Raw genomic sequence first — 12,129 nt, forward strand, 5'->3', positions numbered from 1 at the left:
ATAAAAGCAAAAACAGAAAGCCCTCTTCACAAATTTTGAGCATCATCTACAGCTTTATGTGGTGAAAGATACAGCTACCATTCTTGAGTGATTCAAAAAGAGTCAAATGGTGTTGAGCTAAATTACAACCCTACATGCATATTGGTGAAATGAGATGCTGATCCATTTGCACACTAATGTGCTATTTTTAAGTCATGCATCATAGCATCTTCAAAGAGGCCTGTCATAATTATGATGGATTAGACTGCAGAGTCAGTCCTAGATGCAGTAATTGTTTCACAGATGCTGCCTATGTGACTTGAATTCATAATAAATTATTGTCAGAGAGGCGGGAGAAGGAATGAAATCAAATACCAAAGGAAAACTGCTATAGCTAAGCCTGTTTTGGTCTTAGGAAACCAAAATGTTAGCTGCTAGTCAAAAGACCAGTATTTTCATAGAAGTTTGTACCTCTGACATAGAAGTCGAAGGGTGACATACTTGGCATTTTCAGTCTCTGTCTCAATATCTTACTTTCTTTCTTGCTTTCTTTCTCTCTCTCTTTCTCCCTCACATAGCTTTTGATAAATTATGCTCAAGCATTAGCTGAAATCATAGGGTGACCATAACATATTTTTGCATGTTCCTATATATTATATTACCTGGTGATAATTTGACCTTTAGAATTTCCAACAAAGTTGGTGATATTTATGGCTGATAAAACTATTCTTTTACATTCCTTAGAAAGCCGTATTTTATGGGAAATATTAGACTATTAGAATAAAGGGATAAACATAAATAATATAACTAATAGGATCTGAATTGTGATATTTTAGGTTGTGATTTAATTGACATCTGTCATGTAGGTAAATAATTTCTAAATCTGCCTCTTTGGGCTTTCAAAAAATTCCAAAGCTAATTTTAGAATTTGAGTGTTATATTTTGTCCATTTTTTTAGTGTTTATTTATTTTTTGAGAGAGACAGACGATGAATGGGGGGGAGGGCAATAGAGAGAGGGAGACACAGAATATGAAGCAGGCTCCAGGCTCTGAGCTATCAGCACAGAGCCTGATGCAGGGCTCAAACCCACAAATCATGAGATTCTGACCTGAGCTGAAGTAGGATGCTTAACTGACTGATACACCTAGGCACCCCTTATTTTGTCCATTTTTAATGTTTAGGTCACATTGCCTTTTTTTTTTTTTTTAATTTTTTTTTTTTATGTTTATTTATTTTTGAGACAGAGAGAGACAGAGCATGAACGGGGGAGGGGCAGAGAGAGAGGGAGACACAGAATCTGAAACAGGCTCCAGGCTCTGAGCCATCAGCCCAGAGCCCGATGCGGGGCTTGAACCCACGGACCGCGAGATCGTGACCTGACCCTAAGTCGGAAGCTTAACCGACTGAGCCACCCAGGTGCCCCTCACATTGCCTTTTTTGATAGACCTATGAAGAAACCTCATGCTGTCCCACATAATCAAAAATCCTGTGTGTGTGTACAATTTAAATAATGAGCTATTTATTGCATTTTGATTAGTGAAGATAACTGTTAAAGCAGCTAAGCATATGCCATGTCTTTTCCTAGGTTAAGAGTTCAGTAGTCAGAACAGTTTCCATAAGTCATTTGTTGAATATTACTCGATTTTTAGAACAATGTACTCTACCAAGTTTTTTTACATAGTCTCCTCTGTACTTGATGACTACTGATATATTCTACTTAAGACACTAGTTCTTCTGCCTCAGTGATGTTGATAGACATGCTGATGAGCTTTCATTGTTATCCTTTTAAAACTGATTTTGACTTAGTGGGATGTGTATCTCTTTCTTACTAAGGCAAGAGAGAATGAAGTTAAATTTCATGCGACAGATGTGGGTTGATGGTATGCAGACCCTGACAGCTAGTGCATTTTCCTTCTCCTATAGCCTGTGGCTCTTGAACAGTCATACTACTTTACCATAACCACAGTCCAGGGTTAATACAGGACCTGTATATCTTTGTGTTAGCTCTACTCCATAGCACTTGCACTGAGTGGGGATTCAACTAATGCTTGACTGTATGTACAAATGAACTAATGAGTATTGAGCTATAATTCTCTCAGTGACATTACCAGGGAGAGTTATAAATTGTCCTCAAATATTTTAAGGAAAAAATGATCAGCAACCCAGCATTGATTGCAGAAGGAATCCAGAAAGGTGGCAAAGGAAGGGATCAGAATAACTGTAGCAGTTTCAAATTCCATGTGCTAAATGTTTACATTTTCTTTTTTATCCTTTTCCAATTAAATGAAGTGGTACTTTGAAACACATGCAGAATGCCCTTAATTGTGCCAATAATTACAGGCCTACAGACATGTAAACAGAATCCTTTATTTTTTCATCCTAATCCTAAAAAGACTCAAATGTTGGTGAAATGAATTTATTAACAAATTAAAACCTTCTCCCTGAACTATATATTTTTCTTGATATTATGGAGCTACCAGTCTAGCCCCTGTGGGAGGGATTATTTTGATGCCTAACCTTGAACAAATCATTCAGTTTTTACATCTATAAAATGAGAAAATGGAACCAGATCCTTTCTTATACTCTGGAATGTTTTATACGTTGTTAGAACCATCATCATCACATATTATTACTCATTTTGGATACGTCTTTATAAAATTTCTTAGCTTTCCAAAAGTTTAAAAGGCAATTCAGTAAATTCTGAAACAGAGCAAGAGTTTCTGTTGTCCAGTACTATCCTGGATATAAGACTATCAAAATAATACGTCATGTATTTGATCTCGGGGAACTTTTTATTCCATTTCAAAAAAAAAGACAGTAATAACATTGGTTAATATTTTGGTAGCTCTAACAGCAGTGTGTTAGAACCAGCTCATAACAGTTTGTGAAAGCAGATTGTAAAATGTTCAAGAATTTTGTGAGCTGAAGGTTGACAGCTTGAAATCAGCCATGACCCATAAGAGTATACCTTAAAGAATTCATTTTAAAATTGTATCTAATTACTATAACATGAAATATTGACACCATGAAAAACATCCTCAGGTAAGCTTAACTAGTCATCCATACCAGATTTACCAGAAGCTCTTCTGACAATACTCTTGCATATAAACTTCTTAACAATTTTACAGAAAAAAAATGCCTTAATGTTGATTGGACAGTGTCCTCTTAGGTGAGTCACTGTCCTTATTGTAAAATTGAGACTCCTAAAATAAAAATTCTCTCTCCTGATTTTTATAGATATAATATTATTTGGCATAAGGTACCATACACCAAACCTCCGAGAGCTAGCATTACTTTAAAAACCATTTGAATATTTATTTGCACAAGGGAATATTATCCTGTATATTACAGTAATTAAATGTTCTCTAGTATAAGACAAAATAAAAGATATTTTATCTCAATCCCAAAAAACTCAGCTATGAGAATTTAAAATATTTCTAATATCACCTATAAGACCAGATATGAATGAATAAAAGCTATTTGTATTTCTAGGCTCTGAGAAACGAAAGGAATGTCACACAAAAATCTCTATGGTGAAAATTTACATTCATTCAAAAAGTTTAACTTCAGAAAAATTTTTCTTTTTTCCCTTAAACTTGTAAACACAACCTATTAACTCAGTTTTCAATGATTACCATGTAGATATCTATAAAAAAAAATCATCTTAGAAGATTTTTTTCTTTTATATATAAATTATTGACTTTAGTAAGCTTGGGAAAACTTTATGTAAGTGACACTGTAAAGATAGCATCAATACCTTTTAAATATTTCTACAACGAGCAAAATTAACAGGTCTCATTTCTTCTTTTTTTTAATTAAATAATGCTGAAAGAAAGAAAGAAAGAAAGAGAAAGAAAGCTCACCAGTGTTAGTATAAAATCACCAGTGCCAGCATAAAATTAAAAGTGTGCTGTGCAACGGGATTACTGCATCATGTAATATTATAGGATATATACACACACAATGTGATTTGGGACACATCGAATTGGAACAAAATTTTTTTTCTTCTTTTACAATGACACGTTATTGTTAAATCAATAAATTTAAATATGTTCAAAATTAGATTCATAAACCAATTGCAAATAATCCTCAAAAAATTATCCTCCTACTAAAATGAAAAAATACCATATAATTTTCCTACTCTCCTTATAAGTTAACCATTTAACTTTTCACATACAGTGGTTGTACTCAGTAAAGAAATTGCTGTCACAGACAGAATAGTTCTGCTAATAGTTTAGTATTTAAAGACAGCTATTGTGTTTAAAGCTCCATATTGAAATAAATTTCATTTTAAGTCACCTTCATTTCTTCTTAGGAACTCTTATGCTCATAAAAGATTTGCAAACTCCATCTGTTGTAATTCTGCCTTTGACACTGCAAAGAATATCCAAATTATGTGCAATAGATCATAATAAAGAATAATGTGTTAAATGCTTATAGTACTTTATATCTAGAAAATTAAGAAGAACAATATATATTATATATGGAGTCTGCATGTTTTATATAATACATAACATAAATGTATGTGTGTGCATGTAAATACATTTTGATTGGTATGAGTGTAAATTGATTTCACAGTTGCCAAAAGAAAGCATTATTGTTAAAGTATTTGGAAAGCTAGTTGACCTAGTCTCTAAACAATTTATCTAGGCTTATTTCTTTTTTCCTTAATTTCTGAAAAGCGGTAGTGGCCCTGATTTTGCAGAAACTCCTTATATCAAACACAGCAAAGCAATTTTCATGATTCTAGAACTAAAGTTTTTTTTTTTTTTAATTATTAAGAATTATTGATGATTAAGAGTATTAGTCTAAAAAGAAAAAAAGTATTAGTCTAGCTTAGAGCTGTCCAATAGAAGTACAACATAAGCCCTATGTGAAGTTTAAAATTTTCTCGTACTCACATTAAAACAAATAGGGGCACCTGGGTAGCTCAGTTGGGTAAGTGTCAGACTTCAGCTCAAGTCATGATCTCATGGTCCATGAGTTTGAGCCCCACATTGGGCTCTGTGCTGACAGCTCAAAGCCTGAAGCCTGCTTTGGATTCTGTGTCTTCCTCTCTCTTGGCCCCTCCCGTACTCACGCTCTGTCTCTCAAAAATGAATAAACTTTAAAAAAATTTTTTTAAAAAGTAAAAAATTTTGGAACAAGTGAAATTGCTTTAATGATATATTTTATTTAAAATATCTACAATCTTATTATTTCAATGTGTAGTAAATATTTTTAAAAGAGTTATGTTCTTTTTTTTGGTCCAGTGTTAGTTACACTTATGGCACATCTTAATTTTTACTCAGCATATTTCAAGGGCTTAACAGCATATGTAACTACTAGCTATGCACATCTAGCCCATCTCAACATTTAGTAGGAAATTGGTCTAACAGAAATAAAGTTATCATTTTGCTCTGTTGTTTTCTTTGTCCAGTAGGAATTATGACTTTTTAATTTAAGTTCTATTTACTAATTACTATACCTGCCTAAAAGTAACAAAAACAGTAATAAAAAGCAGTTTCCTTCCCAGTGCTATTCTCTAGACTATCTGTTCTGTTTCCCAGACCCAAAATATTATTACAAGTGTGTTGTAAATTCTCCCAGAGCTGATTTGATACTTATTTTTGTAACTGTACAGGTTGTGGCATTCTTATAACACTGTTCTTCAGCTTGCTGTATTTCATTTAATTACTTAGAAGTATTTGCACCTGAAAATATAGGTTGTTGCCAACCATTTGCTATTGCAAAAGATTGTACGTACATCATTTAACATATATATGAGCATATTTGCTAGATAACTTCTTAAAACTGAAGTTTCTATGAAACTCTGTAGATTATTGCTAAATTGCTACTAATGGTATTTATACTAGTTTTCATTCCCAAGAACCACACAAGGGAATGTCTGTTTGTTTCCTCACATGATTGCCAACATTGTGTATTATCAAACTTTTGACCTTTGCCAACTTGAGAAAAAAATTGTATCTTGTTGAAGTTTTATTATATTTTTTTTATTTATGGGTGATCCTAGATATCTCTTTAAATAAGAGCCATTTGCATCTCATTTTCTGTGAACTGTCCATGTCTCTTGGTCATTTGTATATTCAATGACTGGTCTTTTCCTTGTCAATTTGTCAAAGTTCTGTATATTAAGCAAAGTTTTATATGATTTTTAACTTTGCTTATGAGTTTATTTTTGCATGCATACATTTTACAGAGTTTTACAAATAAAACTAACAAGCTTTACTTAAATAGGTCTTCTACATTTCTTTTTAAATTTATTCCTAGTGTTTTAAGAATATTTTTCCTGTTACAGTATTTTATTCCACAAAAGTTTCTGACTGGTTTTTGCTTTTCTATAACAAGGCTATTGATTTTTGTATTCAGCTACTTTACTGAATTCTCATAAACTGCAACAGTTTTTCAGTTGATTCTCTTGGTTGACCAGTATACAATCTTATTATCTATAAATGATAACTTTAGTGTTGCTTTCCAATGTTTATATCTTATTTCTTTTTCTATTTCATTTGTCTTGGTTAGTAACCACTGACTATTTTAACAAAGCTTTTTTATAGCCCAAAGGGAAAATAGTCTTGATTTTTTTTTTTTTCCTACTTACATCCTTAAAATAAATGCGATGAGAAAAACTGAGAAAATAAAGCGTGCCTGTATTGTGAATGGGGCCGAATTCACTTTGTAGGATGGATTATTTATGTTTTTTAGTACTCATTTCTTCTTGCACTCTAATCATTTGGACTTTGAAATCTCCATGAGTATTTGCCTTGGAAATATTTGAATTAATGAGTGAATGAAGAAATGAGCAAAATTATATCAATTGCTCACTCTATACTAAGCACAAAAATGAACAGAGTATTCTTTTTTTTTTTTTTTAAAGATTTATTTATTTTTGGGAGAGTGCAAGGTGGGGAGGGGCAGACGGAGAGGGCAGAGGATCCAAAGCAGGCTCTGCACTGACAGGCTGACAGCAGAGAGGCCAATATGGGGCTCAAACTCATGAACCATGATATCATGACCTGAGCCAAAGTTGGATGCTCAACTGACTGAGCCACCCAGGTGCCCCAAAAATGAACAAAGTATTCATTTTGTGATTAATTCTCTTGGAAAATCAAAGAAGGAATCCTAGGGGAAGTGATATCTGAGACCATTTTAGAGGGACGCGTAGGGATCACTGGACAAATCTCGGGGCTACAAAAGCATTCTAGGCCAACAAACAACAGCATGAATGTCTGAAACAGTTACCATGTTTGGGTATTTATAAGCTATTGTTATAGTTGGAGCTTCAGATGTGAGAGGAAGTAGGAGAGAAAAAAGAAATCTGCCAATGAAAAACCATTTATATCAGGCAGGAATTGTCAGTTGAAGTGGGCAGCCAGCCCCTGTGGAAGAAGACATAGAATCACTTAGAAATGACATTTTATAAACTACACTTTTTACCCCATTCCATTTCCTGGGAAGTTAACACTAAAGGGAGCATGCCTGGTCTTTCAGGTGTGGGGGTGAAAGAGTTTGAGAACTACTGATGCAGGCAATATGGAGCCATAAAGTGTGTTAAAGGAGAATATGACATCAGATTTGCACTGAGAATATTCCCTTTGGTAACAATTTGAAGGAATCTCGAAGGACTGGAGAGAAGACAGGCTGGGCTAGGGAAGAAACCTTTTAAAAAGCTACTGACTGCAACAGATAATGAAGTGAGATAATATTGGTCTGGCTACCAAGTAGCAGTGAAGATAATTCAAGGAATATGTAGGAAATGGAATTAATTGGATATGTAAAGTACTAGAGAAGAAAGAAAGGAGGTAGTCTTTCTTGTTCTTAGCATTTTTACAGAAAGAATTTGGGAAGGAAGTTGATACATTTACTAATGCAGTATGAACTTACCACTTTAGCTGATGATTTTAATTATCTTTGTTCTCTATGACCATGAATATTTGAGAGCTGCTGGGAAGACAAGAATAATCAGATCCTGAGTAGTTATTGGTTGTCCCTCTGAAACATGAAAAGGAGTATCATAGTTTGCTAAGTCTAGGAATTTCGATACTATTAAGGCCATGATTATTCTCTAAGATTTATTATTAGTGTCAGATATGTATTAATGCACTTCAATTTCTGTTTCCATGCTCTTTAGAATTCATTCAGAGGGCAGCCTTGTGGATGGCCCCGAAGCAAGCCTGATGGAACAGGATAGAACCAACCATGTTGAGGGCAACAGACTAAGTCCATTCCTGACACCATCTCCTTCTCCCATCTGCCAGACAGAACCTCTGGCTCTAAAGTTCCAGAATGGAAGCCCATTAACTGAGAGACCTTATCCAGAAGTAAATGGAGACACCAAGTGGCAGTCTTTCAAAAGTTATTATGGAATACCCCATATGAAGAGAAGCCAGAATAGTCGCGTGAGTCCGGACTTTATACAAGAAGGTAGAGGGTATTCCAGGTGCTTGCAGAATGGAGGAATAAAACGCACAGTTAGTGAACCTTCTCTCTCTGGGCTTCATCAGAACAAGAAATTGAGACAAGACCAAAAGGCTAATGGAGAAAGAAAGAACTTCGGGGAAAGCCAAGAAAGAAATCCAGGCAAAGGCAGCAGTCAACTGAATGTCTCCGACTTGAGTGATAAGAGAGAATCTGCAAGCTCTGTAGTCCAAGAAAATGCAGTTAAAGATCTCATCAACTTTTCAACACATAACTGCAGTAGGTCTGAAAAAGCAGAGCTTCAGATTCTGAAAGAGCAGGAGGAGAAAAATGCTAACTACCATGACAAGAACATTATATTACTTCTTACAAACAAGGCAGTGCTAATGCCTAATGGTGCTACAGTTTCTGCCTCTTCCATGGAAAACACACATGGTGAACTCCTGGAAAAAACACTGTCTCAATATTATCCAGATTGTGTTTCCGTTGCGGTGCAGAAAACCACATCTCACATACATGCCATTAACAGTCAGGCTACTAATGAGTTGTCCTGTGAGATCACTCACCCATCGCATACCTCAGGGCAGATGAATCTCCCACAGACCTCGAACTCTGAGCTGCCTCCAGAGCCAGTTGCAGTGGTGACTGAGGCCTGTGATGCTGACAAAGCCAGTAAGACAGCTGCAATGGTAGGGACCTGTCCCTTTCAGAAACCAGAAACACAAAAATCAGTTTTTGAGATATGCTCGTCTCGTGACGAAAACAGTAATATCCAAGGAACCGCAAATCTAGTATCTGGTGAAGAATTCTGTTCAGGTTCCAGCAGCGATTTGCAGCCTCCTGGTGGCAGCTCTGAACGGTATTTAAAGCAAAATGAAATGAATGGTGCTTACTTCAAGCAGAGCTCAGTGTTCACTAAGGATTCCTTTTCTGCCCCTACCACACCACCACCATCACAATTGCTTCTTTCTCCCCCTCCTCCTCTTTCACAGGTTTCTCAGCTTCCTTCAGATGGAAAAAGCACTCTGAATGATGGAGTTTTGGAAGAACACCATCACTACCCCAACCAAAGTAACACAACTCTTTTAAGGGAAGTGAAAATAGAGGGTCAGCCCGAGGCACAGTCATCCCCGAGTCCTAATCAATCTACACGTGTAGCCAACCACTCTCTGATGCTACCAGAAAGGCCTCAGAATAATTGTGTCAACAAGAATGACATGCGGACTCCAGGGACCGTGACTATTCCCTCATGTTCTGAGAAAGCGAGACAAATATCAGAACGCCTCAAGCATAACCCACCAATTCTTGGTAGCAGTGGGGATCCACAGGACCACTGCCAGCAGTTGATGGGACACAAAGAGCAAGATATTCCGAAGGGTCGAGACAAGGAACAAACACGAGGTCTTGTGCCCCCAGCACAGCCCTATCTGAAACCAGGGTGGATTGAATTGAAGCCCCCTCACTTTCATCAAGCAGAATCCCATCCAAAATGTCATGAGACATCACTGCGGTCAGTTCTTCAGTATCAGTCCAACCCCTCCACTCAAATGACCTCCAAACAATACACTGGAAATTCCAACCTGCCTGGGGGGCTCCCAGGGCAGGCATACATCCAGAAAATAATGCAGCCAGAGCAGAGGCCACAAAGGTACCAAGGTGAGATGAATCAAGGGCAGTTTCGAGGTACAGTGGACCAACAGCTCCAGTTCCAAAAACCCTCACTCCAGGTGCACTTCTCTAAGACAGACCCTTCATCCGAAGCTCACGTGCAGTCACTGTGCACCCCTAGGTTTTACTTTCAGCAAAGACCAGATCCCCAAACTGAGAAACTCATGCCCCCAGCATTGAAACAGCACTTGAATCAGCAGGCTTCGGAGACTGAGCCATTCTCAAACTCGCACCTTTTACAACACAAGCCTCACAAGCAGGCAGCACAACCGCAACCATCCCAGAATTCACTTATCACTCAAAACCAGCAGCAGCAGCAAAAATTACAAATGAAGAATAAAGAACAAATGTCCCAGACTTTTTCTCACCCCCAAGGCAACAACGATCAGCAAAGAGAAGGATCATTCTTTAGCCAGATTAAAATGGAAGAATGTTTCCGTGGTGAAAATCAGTATTTGAAATCAAGTGAGTTCCAGACTCATAATAGTCAAATGGGATTGGAGCAAGTGCAGAATATGAATAGTAGAAATTCCCCCTATGGTCAGACCTTGAAATCAAATACAAGCAAACTACAGATTTCTTGTTCGAACAATACACACCTAGCTCCAGAAAATAAGGAACACACTATCAATTCTGACCTCTTTGCAGGAAACAAGACTCAAAATTTGCATCACATGCAATATTTTCCAAATAATGTGACTCCAAAGCAAGATGTTCTTCACAGGTGCTTTCAAGAACAGGAGCAGAAGCCACAACAAGCTTCAGTTCTACAGGGATATAGAAGTAGAAACCAAGACATGTCTGGTCATCAAGCGGCACAACCCCCTCAGCAAAGGTACCTGATGCATAACCAAGCAAATGCTTTCCCTGTGTCTGACCAGGGAGGAAGTCACCTTCAGACCCCTCCCCAGAAGGACATTCAAAAGCATGCTGCTCTACGGTGGCACCTCTTGCAAAAGCAAGAACAGCAGCAAACACAACAACCCCAAACTGAGTCTTGCCATAATCAGATGCACAGGCCCATTAAGGTTGAACCTGGATCCAAGCCCCATACCTGTATGCGCCCCATGGCAGCACAACCAGAAAACAAAATGTGGAAAAAGGTAACTAAGCAAGAGATTCCACCCCCGAGTTGTGATAATGTGCAGCAAAGGAGCATCCTTGAGACCATGGAGCAACATCTGAAGAAGTTTCAGGTCAAGTCATTATTTGACCATAAGGCTCTAACTCTCAAATCACAGAAACAAGTGAAAGTTGAAATGTCAGGGCCAGTCACAGTTTTAACTAGACAAACCACTGCTGCAGAACTTGATAGCCACACCCAAACTTTAGAGCAACAAGCAACTCCTTCTGCAGAAAAGACACCAACCAAAAGAACAGCTGGTTCTGTTCTCAATAATTTTTTAGAGTCACCTTCCAAATTACTAGATACTCCTATAAAAAATTTATTGGATACACCTGTCAAGACTCAATATGATTTTCCATCATGCAGATGTGTAGGTAAGTGCTAGAAAAGTACTGAGACACATGGTGTTTATCCAGAATTAGCAAATTCATCTTCAGATATGGGATTTTCTTTCTTTTTTAAAAAATCTTGAGTCTGGCAGCAATTTGTAAAGGCTCATAAAAAGTCTGAAGCTTACATTTCTTGTCTTTAAATTACAGATGCTTCTGCTGTGCAAGAGAGAACTTCACTTACATTGTTTTTCCAAAAACTTAAAACAATGTGCATGCTCATTTTTCCTCTAATAAAACCCTTTAAAATATAAAGGTATCAGTTTTAGATTAATCTGTTTAACTCTTTGTACATCACCTCCTGGAGAGACACCTAGACAGTAAAAACATCTATTAAAATGAGAAAATAACTGCTAATATGTAAACTCATGTAGGAGCTTTTTAATATGTATTAATTCAAGGTTGAATGTATTAGTGGTTTCACAACATTAATTTCTACATAAGTGGGAAGTTATTATCTTCAATCTTGGTGAGTTGGGGGAAATTGTAATGCTGACGTTCTGAATACTCATGAAGTTGCCCTTTCTGCCTTGATAACCTTGAAATAT

The 12,129-nt window shown here is 36.8% G+C and overlaps 1 protein-coding gene across 2 annotated transcripts in view; it reads left to right on the forward strand.

Annotated features, from left to right (window-relative positions):
- Nucleotides 1-12,129, forward strand: part of TET2 (tet methylcytosine dioxygenase 2) — a 135,119-nt gene that overhangs the window by 79,512 nt on the left and 43,478 nt on the right. For both annotated transcript variants that reach the window (XM_060654509.3, XM_078445838.2), the window contains exon 3: nt 8,112-11,566. In XM_060654509.3, the coding sequence (XP_060510492.3) occupies nt 8,158-11,566 (3,409 nt within the window). In that variant the 5' untranslated portion in view covers nt 8,112-8,157. The remainder of the gene's footprint in view (nt 1-8,111; nt 11,567-12,129) is intronic.

This window comes from Panthera onca, chromosome B1 (assembly GCF_046562875.1).
Source record: "Panthera onca isolate mPanOnc1 chromosome B1, mPanOnc1 haplotype 2, whole genome shotgun sequence".
In the NCBI taxonomy this organism is placed as follows: Eukaryota; Metazoa; Chordata; class Mammalia; order Carnivora; family Felidae; genus Panthera; species Panthera onca.